The following is a 17,638-nucleotide window of genomic DNA, read 5'->3' on the forward strand; positions in this document are numbered from 1 at the left end:
GGTACAAAATGTCTGGTAAACTTGACATGCCCTATCACTTAGCTCCCAAGAGTTTTTGTCATAAAATCTTGTATTCAGATCCAATAATAAAGTCGTGAGCGACAGCCACGGTGAGACACAACAGCACCAAACCAAACAGCTGAACTTGTTGGGGTTTCAAAGCATTTCAAGAATGTTTTGTAAAATCTGCTGTGATGTAAGAGACAATTTTCAGATCTATTGTTTAGAGGTTGTATGGGATCATAGAAGACTGTTGTATCTTGAGTTCAATAAAAAGAAAATCAATTGAAATTATTTTCTTACACTTCCTGTTTTTCTCTACATAGTAGCCACTCATTACTGCCGAACGCTAAAGCAGACACAGATTAGTGGATGAACGCCATCTAATGGAGCAAACCAGAAAAATAAAACAGGCAGATTATTATTTTTTAGCTTTTCCAACCAATGTACATAATACAACACAGTACTTAAAATATACTGTAATAAGATCAATTTTGAAGACCTGAAGATACCAAAAGAGTGGTATGCAGGAAAATTTGATTAGAAGAGCATTTTTTAGTTTGGTCTAGTATTGAATCTGGGGACAGAAGCAGGACTCATCCCTGATTGATAAAAGTGTGATAAAAGTATGACAGTAAATGAACTACGATGACTGTGGTCCCAGTTTCTATCGAGACTACAGTCACTCAGTGGTTAAGTTCTATGAATTGGTGAATGTTCTGAATAGTAAACTCTATTTCCTAATTTGAAGCAGTGGGAGGAGCTGGTTGTTGAAGAGGCTCCAGAATGGAGTCTTAGCGTGCTTTTAAGATTAGCAGATATAATCCCAATTCATCATTATTTTATCATACACTTTGTCTCAGTGAGGAAGACAAAAAACAATCAGAAGATTATAGTGCCTAGTATTTTATTTTCCTCCAGACAATTTTCATACAATAAAATATTCCATCACAATCCAAATGAAAGTCCACCGAAAGAGCATTTAGCTCCCCATGATATCAGTTTGAACATCCACCTTCTCTTCCTCAGCCAGACCGAAGTTTGCTATTAAAATCTGATTAGAAACGTTTACGTTTAGCTACTTTAATGCTAAACTTAACCGTTTAGCATTAAAGTTGCGTTTCCAGAATTTGCCTCTTAATCACATTATGTGCTTTGCCTCAAGCTTTGGAAGAGAGTGGCTCAGTTGAGAACTGGATCACAGGATTAACTAGAAAGCGACCTCAATGTCCGACCTAAACTGTCCCCACATCAGGTACACAAACATCCAGGAAAACAAAGATTTAAAATATTGTAGTAGCCACCATCTCTAAATAACTAAGTTTAAATGTGATGAGAAACCAAGTTATACTGTGTAATGCTTCAGTTATTGTTAGTTGGCTGTTGTAAGAACATGAAAGCATGGTTAAATTTTATTACACCACTTTCCACCTTTCCCAAGCTAAACGCTGAGACGACTATGTAGCATAAGAGAGTGCAAACAGTTACTGAGCATGCACTGGTTTACCAGTAGAGTATGAAGCAGACACTGCAGCCGTCGTTTCCATCCATCACATCTACCAACAGCATGTTTTCACCCTTTAAATACTGTTTCCATTTGAGGTAAAGTAATTGCTTTAGCAGCTCAGACTTTCTTTCAGCCTTGTCACAGAAGGAAACTGTTGCTTATTTAAACTATGTGAGCAGTAACAAAATGAGCTCTTTCTCCATTTGACTCAATATATCACTCTTTTAACAATGCAGACCCCTTCATATTTTCTGCCAGTCCCTATCTGTAAGAACAACTTGCAATAACAAAAATTAATAGTATTAGTTATTTCCTGACTGAACATAAAACAACTCAGTCCCTGTTATTCCAGAGTCCTACCGGAGCTCTTATATTGCTTTATCATCATCAGCAAGTGGCCAGCTGCAAGATCGCATGACCTCCAATTACTTCAAAATCATACAGTGGTGTCAGGATGTCAACAGACACTGGATACGGTGCCCAATCAGCAAACTGCTAGAACACAGCAATCAAGCGTTTTCATCCTTTAACCTGTCTGACGACACGAGCGAAATTTGTTTTTCATCTGTTTGCATGGATCAATATCGTGTTATAATCAACATCACGTCTGAATTGAGTTGTCAAAACAACAAATGCCTTAAAAAAGGGGAGCTGAACCCTGAATGGAAAATGGACCTAGCGCATCTCCTTGAATCTAGTGCAGCTCGATCGGACACTTTCAACAACTAAAGCAACGTCTAATCTGTCATTCCTGAACTCCTTCATCCATTCAAGCTGGTTCGACAAACATGTCAGGGTTTTTATTCATAGGCAGCAGTGGCAGCAGATGAGATGGGAGTTAATTTAGCCTGAACAGATCCCTCTCAGTCTCAATGAACACCAGCAGTGCCTTTAATGAACATAAGATTATGGAATCATCCATAATGATGAAATGAGAGAAAATGACATGACCAGCCTTCTCTCCAATTTGTCGATACTTAACCCTATTATATACCATAGAAATATATAAATATTACAAAATGATGAGTAAGTCTACTTGATTCCCAGATCTATTCCTGCTCTGGTTACAAAGTCAGTTGCAGGATGGAGAAGGTTTTAGCAACTTTGTGAAGGTGGATGGGTAAGAAAAACCTGAACAGGAAGTCACTTTTTTTTAACGTATGCTGAGGACCTGGTTGGGTTTCAGTACTGCTCTAAATGCCTATTTGGCAAACAGGAGAAAATAAAGATTGGGGTTTGAATTAAAGTTTGGAGATATGCAGCAGTCAGACCTGTTGGAAGGGATTATTCCCTTTTCAAAACGTATTCTCTGCTCTGAACATGCTCCCTCCTTGGTCAGCTGAGATAAATCTTCTTTCCGGAAGGGTGAACCATCTTGCTGTGTGACAGCTGAGTGAGAGTGTTTGTGCAGGGGTGGGGGGCAGCCATCACGATGGAGGAGCATTCTGGTATATGGATGCTTTTTCTTTCAAGAGGACCAGGCATAGATGACAACTCCAGCTCCCTGTGGGCCAAAATAACACAGATGCTCCTGTCAGAAAGGTTCAATTCAGCTGTCTGATCAGGTTCTTCATCTCTACTTTAATCAAATACAACCATGTACAAAAACAACTATTTACATATTCCGTAAATAAATTAAAAATTTACATTTTTTAATTACTAATTGTAATTACTCAGCTCTTACACATTTACTGTGCCATCACCTCATGGTGATTATTTCAGCGACATAAGGGATAAAGTCTCTTCTGTTCATTTCTATAGAAGCATGTGGATTTAACAGAAGCATCACTTTTCCATCACTATTTTCTACATTGTTTTCTACATTTCATGACCCTATAATGACAATCTTTGGTCTCTGCTATGAGTAGACATTTACATTACTCTTGACACCACTAATTGCCTTTTTTATCAGTAGACAAAAGTCATCATCACAAACTTAAGAAGCTACAGATCCAATGCGCCCAATCCAGTACCAATCTGACTACACAGATGAAGCAGACTGTGACAGCTTCATCTATGTAGTCAGAGCTCTACATCCTTCTCATCAAGCTCTTATTCCAGTACTTTATCCTGGACTCTGGTTAGAGATCATGTGGAGAACTTACCCTCTGGCGGTTCAGACATGGGTGGATTGAGACAGTACATGTGGTAGCCTCTATCACAGTCGTCACAGAACAGGAGCTGATCCTACAGAGATGACAAAAAGCACCCAACGATCAGACCCAACAACTCTGAGCAAACTACAGAAACATGCGATATCTGACTGCAGGTAAACTCACATCATTCTCTGAGGTACCACATATGTTGCAACACTTGCACTCTATGCACTGCCAGCGGTACGTCTTCACGGCAGCCATCATTACAGGAGTGAACTGCAGGCAGGAGGGATGGCCTGTGTGTGTGCGGTACAACATCCACCCGATGAGACTCTTAGACGCATAAATGAACAGTTTTCTCTCAGTCAGCATGAATGTTTCCAACTCACCTGAGCGTCCACAGTCAGAGCAGGAAACCAGCTCTTCTGATTGGCCGGTCTTGTGGTTGGTTTTGGAGTCTCCCAAGCAGAAGTCACAGTAATTATTCGGTAAGGCAAGACCATCTGGGCCTCTCTTTGGAGCTGAAAGACGGGACGGTGAAAACGAAGACAGGCATAGTATTGAGCTTCACATCAAACTCACCAGATGGTGAAAACTCTGAACGCCTCTTACTTTTGGGTTCATCGGGCAGCACCACGGCAGGCTCGTTGATCTCCATTTCTTCCTTCTCCTCACCTTCCTCCTCGGCCAGGTGGGAGTGTGCGTAGTGGTAGCTCAAGCCTGGACGGTTCTTGTAACGCTTCCCACAGACTGCCACCAAAACCACAAAACACAGCATGTTTGAAAATAAAGAATACATCTGTCGAGTCCAGAGAGGAGGGGGCTCATGCAAATGTTCACTACTGCTAGTTTTGGTGTCATCATGCATTAAAACTTCAGAAGAAAATATCCTGAAAGTCCGACATAAAGAAACAAACATTATGTTCTGTTTTGTTCTGTTTCAGAATGACAGGAGTTTAGGAGGAGTTGTCTAAACCAAAGCTCCATGGCTATTGGCTGAAGGGTACATTAGCTGCTACTCCCATAACAACCTAAGGAGTAATGTTTAATCATGGGTAATGTAGATGAAGAGGAAGAAGAATGCACGGAATGAAAAAGACAATCTCTGCTTCTGCTTACATTTTATACTCTTTTATAAACTGTCTATTGTGAATAAAATTCAGACAGGAGGTGGAATATAACCAAATATAAATAAATAGTACCATCAATAACAATTAGTATGTCTGATTTCATGATCCATTATTCTGAGGGTTAAGAGGAGTCAGTGGGATTGTGTCAGGAGGATTAACTGGCTTTAGGGAGAACAAAGAGGCCACTGTGTGTGTGTCACAGGGAGTGTGTGTGGGTTGTCACAAGATAAAACCCAGAGACAATTTACTTCTTCTTTCATTTTCTCTCATTTCCTCAGTGCTCAGCATCCATCTTTAAATCACTCAAATTGACTGAATACTCTTTGGGGCTACTTTATAGCATCTTAGGAACATTGCTGCGGACAGGGATTTGAAGATAGCCACATATCAAGTGATCCGGATTTTAAGCAGCCTTCAGATTTGCTCAGAACTAAAGCATCCGTTCATCTTAAACAATGGGAAATGAACTGAGGTGTAAAATGTAGTGGTGTTGGAAAGGAATGCTGGAAAAGAAAATATTGGAAAAGCCAATAATCGTACAGTTATTAAACAACGGACACAGCAGAGCAGAGATTACACAGTCTGGACCCAGCATGTATCTGTAGTTAGTTCAGGGCCAGACTGAATCGAAGTATCTAATCATTTTCATGCATCTTTTGTTGGCTGAGACAAAATACTTTGACCCAGTTATACTTAATTTGGGTTATAATATATGTATTTTTTAAATCCAGTCATTACCTTAAGTTTACTGTATCAAACAAAACAATACCCAACAAACCGAAAAACACAGAGTAAATCTACTACAATAAAACAGATAGTGCAGAGCAAGGGCAAAGCGAAGTAGACTAAAAAAGAGTGAGAGAAATATACCTCTTTCAGAAGGTTTTGAAATATGCTTTTGTTTGATAGTGTCTGAAAGAGAGAAGAGAAGAAGAAAAGAAAGCAGGCAGAGATTCGAAAGAACAGGTTCATAGACTAACAGAGGAACAGTCAGCGTCTTCCTGCTGTGAGCCGCAGCTTCGTGTGGAAATGCTTAAAAGAGGAGACAGATCAGCCAGAGCAGATACAGTCTGACAACACCAGAAGTACAGTTTCAGAAATATGTGATGCCAAAATGACTAACACATACACACAACTGCTAACTTTAAAAGTATCAGCATTAGGACGTCTAAGAAAGAGCAGAAAAAAGATGCTTGAAAAAGGGATGAATAAGGAGACAGAGAATGAAGATTTTGATGAACTCTTTCTTCAACAGTGTAGAAACATTACAGCTATTAATGTTAGCATGACGCTCGACTCCTCGCCATCAGGACTCACTGTCGCAGGCGTACGGCTTGTCTCTGTCCTCCAGCGCCGCCAGGTCCAGCTTCTTCCGGCTACCGCTGACCCCTCGACCCTGAGCACAGACACACAACTTTTGAGTGTACCTATGTACACACGCCCCTATCACTGTGTTTTGTAAATGGGTTTTAGGGATGAATGGGAAGATAAGGGACTGTGTGGAAAGTTGAAGAGACAGGATTTAAAAACCTTTAAAAACAGGTCAGACTATTTTTTTTCTAAAGTGTTTTTTTTTTTGTCCATTAAATGCAACGATTTTCACATTAACCTAACAAACTGGAGGACTTTGTCTTCCTTTGTGATTGAATTTATTTGGCATTGGAAATTATTTCTAGACATCTCAAAAATCTTTTTAAGGGAAGGTTGTCTAGTTCCTACCGGTGTCAAACAGGTCTCAAACACTCATCCCTAGTATTGGAAAAACACTCATGAAGCATCAGGCAAGCAGAAAATTCTCAAGAAACTTCTAACTTTACCTTCCCTTTCCCTTTGCCTCGCCGTTTCGGCGTGTCTTCTTCGTAGTCTTCATCATCCAGATCATCTAGGAAGTCATCTGGATCAATTATTCTCTGTGTCAAGACAATGATGCAATCAGAAAAAGAGGCAAACAAACACAAAGGCCAAACATGCTCTCGAGTCATTGTTCTGACGGTCAGAACCTTTCTGATCCGAGAGGCGGGGTTGAGGCCTCCAGTATAATCGCTCTGATTCGAATCCTCCTCGGACCCTCGGAGATCTGCAGCTGGCCGTCGTTCCAGAGATTCCCCCTTCAGCAGGGCCTCCAAGCTGCTGCCATCCCCTGACAACAGAGCATCCTTCTTCAGTGCTAGATCTGCCTCTATGAATAAAACACATGAGTTAAGACACTGGCACAGAAGAACACTGAAGTATTTATTAGAAGACAAATAGATATCATCAAGCTTTCATGGAAGGAGTTATACTTCAATGTTTTTTTAAAAATACTTTCACGGGTTGACATGCCAAATTGGAGGATGTTGGTACCTGACTTGACAGGAGGGAAGACAAGCCGGGGGTCCTCTGGAGGATGGGCTCGCCGTCTCTTCCTCCATCTCCTGGAAGGGTATGTGTAGAGCTGACCTGGAGCCAGGCCTAAAGGAAATCAGAACAGTCTCATTTTAAAGGTGCTGTATAAATAAAGTTATTATTATTATTATAATTATTATCTCAGTCCACTTAACTGAGCATTTCTGATAGCTGCAAATGAATAAATAAAAATTTTTGAAAGAAGCCTTGCAAGCGTGATATGTGACACACTATGTATTCGTGCCTCACCCGGTCCCCTGTGTCTCTTTTCCATCCAAATATAGCAATTACTCTGAGCCACACCGGTCTGAGAGTCAAGGAACGGCATTCGGACGCTCCTCTCAGCACAGAGCCTGGCATTGTAGTTATGACACTGCTCCATGGCGTCTCTGTAGTACTGCTCTCCCAGCCTGTCAGGAAACCAGAGCCACATGTGATTGACTGGTGTATTAAAAGATTAAAATCAACGTGTGCTGCCATTTCAAAGTGAAGTCTCACTTCAAACTTTCAAAAAAAAGACAAATCACTAATAAGACATTATCTTTTCCTGAAATCTAATCCAGAACAGACAGACAGACCTGTCTATATGTACCAGATATAGAAAGTACAACAAAAAAGAGTCAATTCAGAAGAAACGTGCATGTGGAACAGGGTTTCAGGTGAGTTTTTAAGTTTCAGAAGTTACCGTGGTAACTTAGTTCTTGTAGTTACGTAAAACGTCTGATATACAGCAGTTTCAGACACACGGCTGGAGAAGGAGCAGGTTTCAGTTCATAGGGGAAAGGTGCGCTGACAACTGGTACTATTACAGACTCTACGAGTGTTCTAACAGCTCGGATGGTCACAGCTCTGGGGTTCCAACCCGACAGGAGTGACTTCAAGTCCAGCCTTTCATTCATTGTCAGTGATCTCCAGCTGGCTCCAGCAGACGAGCCTGTTCCCTTTAGCCTGTTAGCGTCAGAGCCGCTTAGCTGATGGACTTAACTGACGGTAGCACCACGGAAGCTGCTCGGTTTTAAAGATACACAAACTAACGCGAGCAAAAGTGTCTCTATAAACACTCTTATGATCAAAGTGACGCATGTTACTATTATTACTCAGGCTCATGATTCATGTTTCAGAAACGTCCTCTGCGTGTCTGCTATCGTTCACTTCCATTCCAGGATGTGAACACACACGACGGTCCGATAACGCTGGCTAACAATACTAATTCACTAGAAATGTCGTTAAACTAACGACAGACATGGCCGGTGACTGTTTAATCATGACCTGCCTGCCGTGTTGTGGTAACTAACCAGGAGAAAGGTTTGTCGAAAAGTGTAACACTTACAGTTTGACAACATTCTCAACAACAGCTGCCATCTTGCTTTATTGCATGGGGGAAATGGGTGTGGGTTGTCAATGCCCTCCGAAAGGACTTGAAGGCAAAAATGTGGAACTTAGCGTCCCCTTCTGGTGGTAATGTGAAATTGCCAGTCTTTTAAAAAATCTCAAAACCACATGCTCCACAGAAAAGGTGATTACGTTGTTTGTACCTCTCAGGGAAGACCTCCTTCTGGACCATGGGAATGTTAAGAATGCACTCAACTAATTCTTCAACCTTCATTTGGTGTTGATTTTCCAGTCATGGCAAACTGAATCAATTTTATTTGTAGCATTTCTGTCAGGGCCCTTGTGTTGTGCAGGAAGGCTCTCTGTCACCATTATGAAGACTCACAAGGACACCCAAAAATGTGTCAGTATCTGAACTGTGATTTTTTTTTTTACATTTACAACCAAATTGCTTTATATAGGGTTGAATTAAATATTTCCCTGTGAATTTAACATCTTGAGTTATGGAGTTAGTTTCAAAGATTTGTCTCACACATAAATAACCTATGGACTTCACATCCCACATACAGCCCTTTCTTGAAGAGACAGTAAAGTTAATTTTAAGTGACATATATGTTATTCATCATTATGAAAAATAGAAGAAAAAATAAATTTGATGTGTGTAGCATCATCCGTTTGGTCAAAAAAGCTTAAAATCTGCGTTTCAGCGGCTTCCCCATTCAGTGGTCACGTGGGCGTCTACGTCACAGGGGCCAAATATTAGTTTAGCAGCCTTAAGAAACAATGCAATTCTAAACGCGATTAACACCAAAAGTATCATGGTTACCTGCGCGATGAACGGTTGTGTTCATCGCGACAGAACAGCAAAAAGACGTGACTTTCAAATAAATAACAACTACAGTTGTTATTAATTCCACAGTCCAATAGTAATAAATGACGGTTAGCTCAATGCTATCATATAATAGATAATCCCGTTGACGGGCTAGCGCGTTAGCATTTATAGCGCGATACCTTCACAGAAGGTATTCTAAAGAACGTCAGGTCCTTGTCTTCGCGTCTTTTTGCTGTTCTGTTGACACAACCGTTCACCGCGCAGGTAACCATGATACTTTTGGTGTTAATCGCGTCTAGAATTGCATTGTTTCTTATAGCGCCTAAACTATGTTTGGCCCCAGTGACGTAGACGCCCACGTGACCACTGAATGCAGAAGCTGCTGCGGCGCAGATTATAAACTTTTTCTGACCAAACGGATGATGTTACACACATAATTTATTTTTTCTTCTATTTTTCTTAATGATGAATAACAATGTGTCACTTAAAATTAACTTTACTGTCACTTTAATATAGACTACATGATGTGACCGGCTCATTTTCTTGTGTTTGTTTTCCATCCTCAGCCTCTTGTTTTTCAATGGAATTTATTGTCACCGTGATGAACATAAGGCTCAGGTTCCATTTAGGAAGTCTCATTAGCGGTTTCCTCAGCCCTTTAATTATACAATTTCTTCCGGGATTAATAAAGTATCTATCTATCTATCTATCTATCTATCTATCATTCTCAGAATCCACTGATTCATCATATTACGTACTTGATAGATGTTTGTTTATTGAAGATTTAAAGCCTTCATGTAAGTTTTTCCTCTAGCCATATTTTTGCAGTTTGGACTGGAAGTCTGTTGTGCTAATAAGTAATGTTATAAAAGCAAAATTAATCGTAATGCAAAAATTAGGACACCACCATTTAAGCTATGTAATGTGATACTAATATACGTCAAAGTTTATACTTTAACTCAAATTTAAAATCAAACCAAACCTTCCAATGACTTGGTGTTGACATTTCTAAAGTGGAACAAAAACCAATAGTCAGAGACGACAACATCCTGCAACAACCATGACTTCAAAATCAAAAGATCAGTTAGTGCTCTTACCTACTTTCATAGATCAAAGCACTAGCTTTGATCTAATGTCTTACTCACTCTGGCCTTCTCCCAATCATTCCATTTTATCTGGTTCCTGAGTGTACAAGTTAAAATTTGACCTTGACCTAGTTTTCTCAAGTTCAACGTGATCATCTCATTTTCATCCCCTTTGCTGCACGAGTAATGTGCTTTTTGTTTAATCTTTCTATCTGCAATGGTTGCAAAGATATTTGCAAGCAATGGACGAACGAATGGACTAACAGACGAACACACAAACACTGACAATTACAATATGTCACTGATTTGAAGCGGGATTTAATGATTCTTTTGTCTTTCGTAGTTGTTTCAATATGACATTTATGATCAAGAATAGTATTTGAACAGCATCTCTCACTGTCAGTTCACAATCCAGATGAAATGAATGAAAATGTTATAGTTAAAATATAAAACTTAATGTCTTTTGTGCACCAATCAGAATATAGCTGATAAGCATGGCCAGTCTTTTTCAATCATAAACTCTTCACACCACTGTTTTCTGATTAAACCATGTTTTATTATTCCTAATATTAGATGTAGATACACAAGTCAACAAACATTTTTTCAATTCGTAATGAAAATGCTCCACATCACACCGACATCGTGTAGAAGGGTCTGGTATTACAGACACGTACCTGAAAATGGACAGCAGTTGTAATTTTTGCAATAAGTTGCATTAGTAACAGCAGTAGTAACAGTAACAACAGTAGCAATCATGTAATAGCAATTAATAAGAGTAGTGGTATCAACAACTCTGGATTGCAGAGGAAAGAACATTTGTCAAAAGTAATGAGAAATGAAGGTGGACAGGCTTATCAAATGCTGCAGGACAGACCACTTGATGACAAAATACAAGCTCCCACTGAACAGCAAGTATTCTGTCTTCTTTAAAAAAGGAAGCTCAAATTGTCACCGGTCCACTTTCCCTGGTATATAATACATTACATGTAAAAGTTGTTTTTCCCCTCTTCATTAAGTACTTCATTATTTGTACTCACAAAATCAAAAACCCATTTCTTTAACACCAATAATTCACACTTTCCATGCTCTGGTCTCAGCTCACCACCAGCACTGAGTCATTTCTAAAAGAATGTCATATGCAACGCTGGATCGTACGAGAGTACTCCTGCACCATACGTCAAGTATGTGAGACATTTTTGCTGTATGTGACCAATTTGGCCAAACTAATTAGAATCATTCACATTCAAATGAGTGGATAAGAAAATGCACTGAATGACATTAAAAAAGGAACTCCCCAACATCGACTGGATGCCGTGTGTTGATGTGCTGAGCAGAAAAAAGGTAGTAATTATCACTAAAACCAGCCACTGGGGAGTGGCAGACTCCTCCACTCTTTCATGAAATGACCTTATCTGTGCTCCTAGGTTGGATCTTTGTTAGCAGTAATTTCTCCTAAGAGTTCTCTTACATGCACAAGATACGTAGTCCCACTGTCAAAGACAAGGCAGCATGATCAAATTTGCACCAGGTGCTGTTACGGGCAGACCACTGACTCCATTCATGTGGGACTGGAAAATAAGGCCAACCTGTTAAGTTTACAAGTTTATGACCAGATGTTGTCAGAGCATTTTGGTGCCCTATTACTCTGGACTTATCAGTCCTCTCAGGCACAACACAGACATCCAGCTCATTACTTTCAATATGTCTTCAAATTAAAATTGTTATCCAGTAAATTCCTGTTTTATTTTGGCAGACAGTAAAGGCAAACTTGTACGTGACTGAAGAGACTGTCCATCATAGCATTTCACAACCAATACAACGGTCTCTGCACTACTGCACAATGCTGCAAATGCCCTTACAATTTCAAGCACAAAGAATTCCCCCTAATAAACACTATCAATGCTGGATTGCCATTTAGTTTTACATTGTTGTTCATGTCATTTACATGTATTTCAGTGCTATTAAACCTAAATGTTAAGTGTTTTTGTGACGCTAATAGTGTGCAAAGCTTTCCAATATTTTAAAGAATTTTTCTTTACCTGTTTATATAATCCAGACATACATCAGATTGTTTTAAAACATTGTATGCTAAATATTGACCTGTAAAAAGGTCAATAAACCCACTGTGTGTCCATAATGGGTTTAAGTTTTCAGTACACCTTTGTTGATTCGCACATAGAGCTCATTCTTCACCATCTATCCAATTCACTTCCACACTCCTCACTTCTTCTATAATGAGACCTGCCTGTTGTCCATCTGCGCTGCTCCCATCCCTGTGGTCTGCCACGGAAAATGTGCTTCAGACTTTTATCTACAAACCTTCACACCAGTTTATACGGAAGATAAAACAGAATGAATAAACCTATAGAAACTTCATTGTTAATGCCAAGTTTTTACACATAATAAAACAAAAAAGCAAAGAAAAAGCCTACTGTATGAAATTATTCCATTATTTTATGTTGCTTGTGTCTGATTTTTGTCTACATTTGTGAATTTAAAAGCAGCATTCATCTGGCCACGTTTGATGACGAAGAACATAAACGTGCAAAATTCACAGCACCACAACTCACTCTCGCTCTCTCTCTCTCTCTCTCTCTCTCTCTCACACACACACACACACACACACACACACACACATACACACGCATGCACACTAGAAAACTATTCTTCTCTGCTTTGTACAGAAAAATGAAAGTTGAAAATCAAGCAGAAAAGATCACTCGAAAGACATAATCAAATACAGGCAAAATTAGGGATGAAATAAAAATAAAACCACTTATTAAATATATATAATTTTCCCAATGAAACTTGTGATCACTTACTGCACACACCTAAAATTTAATGAACTTTATTTCTTCCAAAAACACCTCATAAACTGTCATTCCTAAAAATAATTAAAAAATACAGACAAGAGAAAGCCCCACTATTTTAACCAAATGTCTTTCTCTCCACAACATGAACCAAGATTTTCTACCGTAACATTATTTTTGTTTGTTTTCTCAAACCATCAAAAGCAAAAGATAAATAATAACGATATCTGTCAAGTTAATAACATTTATACCAATAACAGAAACAGAGAATGATGAGATCCTTCCTAAAGAGGGAAAATGAAGATGCACCACAGTAGAAAATCACCTCCATCATTTCATTATTGAAGCTTGGTAACGGAATCAACTGGTCAAGACTCAGATTAGAGGAAACATTGGTGCTGAACGAGAACTGTTTTGGTGGACTGGAACTGAACCTGAATCCCTGCTATCGTCAACCACATCTGATACTCACTCAGAATACGCGTTGCTGATTGGTTGACATTACCTGAAGTTGGGTGAAAGCTTTCATTAGATTGGTTGAACTAAAAGTGACAGAACTGGTGAGGGAGAAACAAAAAAGGAACAGTTCTCTGTAAGCCACAAACTGAAATATTCCTTGTGGTCTGAAAGAAAAATGTGTTTGTGGGACCAGTTTCCTTGCTGCCTCCTTCAGTGTTTTGAAATTTTGACAAATATAGCTTCCAGTGTTTTTAGAAAAGTTCTATTTTTTCTTTCCAAAGAAACTGAACCTCTTCTCACGATCCTTCTCTTTCCCATCTTTGTTGCGCATGGTCACGCTGCCAGCATCGCCTGAGCTGGGGGAGATGGGAGGCATTGTCATGGCACGGCTCAGCGCCTTTGGACCTCCAGGGGAGTCTCCGGCTCCTGCTGGAATGGAACTGAGAATGGAACGGATCCAGGAGCTCATTTCCGCCTAAGAGAAACACAAACCTTTATTGTATTTCACCATACAGGCAGAATGGTGAAATACATCAGTCACTGTTTTACATCTCACCTCATCCTTTGCTTGGAACAGGTACTCCTTTCCATCGCCTAGCCTGCAGACAATGATGGAAAGGAAAAGCATTAGTCGGAACAACATCTACAGAGTATTCTTGGTATTTTATCTTATTTCATTTTTAAAATGTCTGAGGTTTTTGTATTTTTTTCACCTGAGCTTGAACACATATTTCCTCTTCTTATAGTCGTGGGCTACCTCACATACAGCCTCTCCCAGGCTGATGGGTACCTCTCCATGGTATGGAATGCCGTTGCTGGCGCTCTTCCCATCCTTATAAAAACCTAGACTCCCTTTTCTTAAGACACAGTATACATTCTGCCAGGACCTGTGGCAGCAAAGATTTGATTAGATGCACTTAATAAGAAAAGAAAAAACCCCAAAACAAAGTAAGGCAGAGACACAAGATTGTAGTGGTCGAGCATTATTATTTTTTCATTCTGAAACAGACCACCTAAACTCTACCCGTGCTCAAGTCTTCGTTGTCTGACATCTTGACAGTGCTTACCTGGTAGCTGCCTTTTTGCTGTGGGACTCCATCTCTTGTTTTCGATAGAGCATGCCCTCCATGGTCTCTGGCTCGGACTCTGCTGCCCCCCTGCCTGGTAAAGTGGCAGATGGCTCGAGGCGAGAGGATGCCAGCCCACTGTCCCGACCTGGTCCATTCACAGACTCGGACTCAGAGCCCTATGGTTCAAACCAGCACATGAATGAAGGTAAGGAGCTAGAAAAACATGGTCGGATGGAGACGGTGAGCAGCAAAGAAGCCATTCACAGCCAAACACCAAAAGCCATGATGACGCTTGCTTTGATGGCACCGTATGATTACTGGAGATTAGAGCATAGAATGGGCTCAGAATGTCCAAATAATCACAGTACACTGATATTAAACACAAGACGTTACAGTTAAAAGTCACACTACAGCGGACTTGGTGAAAAAAATTTACATTTTCAAAAATAAGAGCCTGATCAAATCAGATTGGAACATAAGAGGATATAGCTTCCAATATAACTGTAATTATTATTATTATTATATTTTACTAGATGATCTGTGCTTCTACAGTCAAAGCTTTGTTATTCATTGAGTCATCATAAATGAGTCAATGATAATCAATGTTTTACCAAAGAGAAAAAAAAACAAATAAACAAACTTAGCTTTCCACATTAAACCATTAACACCTTTACTTCTCAATCCACAGACAACATAATGTGTTTTTATGCACAGTACTTGAATGCAAAGTAATAGAAACATTCTCAGCAAAAGTGATATTTGTATTTTTTTCTTTTCATAAATAAAACTGAGTTTTCTACAAGTAGCTGTTAATGATTTCATTAAATTACTTTCAGATTCATTACACAACATGTACACGTGAGATAAGACTAAAACAAACTACACATAAAAAGGCTTTGAACAGCTACAGCTATCACCACACTTACTACTACGCTGGACTTCACGTACAGTCACTCTCACCCTGGTCAAAGTGGGAACATTTACGACAGCAGACCGATCCATGAAAACAACCAGTTCATGAATCTCAATCATGCCTTTAAACAGCAATGGGACTAATAAATAAAAAGCCACGTAGCGCATGAATAAATAAAGCGATGGTTGGCATCTGATGTAGAGAGCAATGGCTTTTCAAATAAAAACAGTCACAGCAGTTGACCAGGAGTGGCGCCCGAGGCTGTGATGGGGACGAGGGGAGTCTACAAAGTGGGCCATGGTTTGGTACTCACACGCTCCGGGTGCTTTGGTTTACAGACACGTTTAGGCTCTGATTTCTTTCCCACTGACAACGATACTGACATTGACCGCTGGTAAAAATGCAATAAGAAATTGTTAAGAGGTGTTTGCCTGTGGCAGCAAATGCAAAATTAGTGAAGGGTTTGAAATCACAATTTCTCCATCGTCTCCTTTGACACACATAAAGACAACAAATAAACCTTTCACTAGGAGTCTTTGCACAGCAATCAAGTTTACTGTTCAGATCATCCACCACCGCCACTACCCAGAGAACAGGAAGTGAGTTTAGTATCAGCAGAACTTCAGCGGTTCACCCACAATTCAAAATTTTACTAACATATATTATAAATTGTATTTTGCTTGAATTTCATATACAAAAACATTCCCAAAAGACTTTTACTTAATAGTTGACATTACAATTGAGACCCCACCTCATCGCTGATTTTTAGTAGGCAGTCATGTGATACCGTAAGCGCATTCTATTGGCTGACGGCATCCGGAAGTGCGCTCTGTTCTGTCAGTCTCGGACTTTCGCGAGACACAAAAGTGCTTTAAACAGTCAGTAAGAGTGTGGGAAAAGATAACACAGATAGAAGGTGGTTTAATATCAGTATTGGAAGGGTTCATAAATGTTTAAATTACCATAAACAATTACATAACTAGATCTCAGTCTTGATCACGGATTCCTCAATTGCGTGTGGTTGCTGGAACGGATTAATGGCAAAGAACGAGGGGACACTGTTTAATATCATGAAACAACATTTTGTTGATTGAGCAGACAGAGCTCACATTCAGTTACCTATATATCATATTTCAGACTCAGATTCAGATTCTTGGTCAGTAATATATAGTTAGCAAATCTTTGTATGGAAGAAGCTAATTACCAGTGGTTTTTGACTTTTCGATGAGACCTTTAAATGCATTTTAAGGTTAAGATGAGAACGTAGTCGTCAATGGCTCATGCAAGAGCCATAACATAATACAATGACATAGCAAGCACGATACAAATGTCTCACCTGTGAGGTGTCATTGTCGCTGTGGACGCCATTCACCGACACTGATTGGTTAAGTGTGGTCTGGTCTAGACTGGTTCTGAGATTCAGGGTGATGGGAAATGCACAAATGTAAACCAACAAAATAACATCCATTGATACAGTACAGCAAAAAATTTTGGCTCTACCAGCTACATTTTGCTTTTACCTGGCTGCAGAATCATGTGCTTGACTTTCTGCCTCAGATTGGACAACTTCTACTGGGGGTGGTGTAGGGGGCTGCCGTGCTCTCTCCTCCTCCTCTCGTCTTCTCTGGATCTCCTGCTCCTCAAGCTGAAAAATGGGAACTCAGTATTGTCATCTAAACTTACCACATCATCAGTCAGGGAAAATCAGTGTCTATCTTCATAACTGTGCAATCATTCTTTTCCAGCCTTTATAGTTGATTTAAATCAACTCTCTACTTACTGTTGTGAGTTTCTCCAGCATCACAAAGCGTTCATCCCAGGATGCAGCAAGTTTCTCAAAGGCCTCATGGCGCTTAATTAGGCTCTCTACTTCATCCACATTCGACCCCAGCTCTGCTGCTCTTACCAGAGGTTCTTGCCCTGCCAACCAAGACTCTGCAATGTAGGCATCACGTCCAAACTGCAAGACCTCAAGGACTGAAGTGCAGAGAAAACAAAAGACAGACAAACGCATGAGGA

At 39.8% G+C, this 17,638-nt stretch overlaps 2 protein-coding genes across 5 annotated transcripts in view; both read right to left on the reverse strand.

Annotated features, from left to right (window-relative positions):
- Positions 1-66: 66 nt before the first annotated feature.
- On the reverse strand, positions 67-8,579 carry dpf2 (double PHD fingers 2). Of its 2 annotated transcripts, XM_068330736.1 has the most exons (12): positions 8,449-8,579; positions 7,368-7,528; positions 7,077-7,184; positions 6,734-6,912; positions 6,551-6,643; positions 6,051-6,129; positions 5,604-5,645; positions 4,216-4,353; positions 3,993-4,124; positions 3,787-3,899; positions 3,613-3,694; positions 67-3,011 (listed from the first exon to the last, which is right to left on the reverse strand). In XM_068330736.1, exons 1-12 carry the CDS (start codon positions 8,478-8,480, stop codon positions 2,935-2,937), a joined length of 1,236 nt encoding a protein of 411 aa, XP_068186837.1. In that variant the 5' UTR covers positions 8,481-8,579; the 3' UTR covers positions 67-2,934. The 2 variants fall into 2 exon arrangements, with proteins under 2 accessions (XP_068186837.1, XP_068186838.1); XM_068330737.1 differs by lacking the exon at positions 5,604-5,645.
- A 3,341-nt stretch (positions 8,580-11,920) lies between these two features.
- The window catches only part of sptbn2 (spectrin, beta, non-erythrocytic 2), a 55,516-nt gene continuing 49,798 nt past the window's right edge, over positions 11,921-17,638 (reverse strand). For 2 of the 3 annotated variants that reach the window (XM_068330673.1, XM_068330674.1), the window contains 7 exons: positions 17,400-17,596; positions 17,140-17,264; positions 16,956-17,031; positions 14,704-14,882; positions 14,350-14,523; positions 14,193-14,235; positions 11,921-14,111 (listed from right to left, as the gene is read on the reverse strand). In XM_068330673.1, coding sequence (XP_068186774.1) covers positions 13,899-14,111; positions 14,193-14,235; positions 14,350-14,523; positions 14,704-14,882; positions 16,956-17,031; positions 17,140-17,264; positions 17,400-17,596 — 1,007 coding nt within the window. In that variant the 3' untranslated portion in view covers positions 11,921-13,898. Of the gene's footprint in view, positions 14,112-14,192; positions 14,236-14,349; positions 14,524-14,703; positions 14,883-15,932; positions 16,011-16,955; positions 17,032-17,139; positions 17,265-17,399; positions 17,597-17,638 lie in introns of all 3 variants that reach the window. The other variant, XM_068330675.1, reaches the window with a different exon arrangement.

The sequence above is a fragment of the Antennarius striatus genome, chromosome 13, assembly GCF_040054535.1.
Source record: "Antennarius striatus isolate MH-2024 chromosome 13, ASM4005453v1, whole genome shotgun sequence".
NCBI lineage: Eukaryota > Metazoa > Chordata > Actinopteri > Lophiiformes > Antennariidae > Antennarius > Antennarius striatus.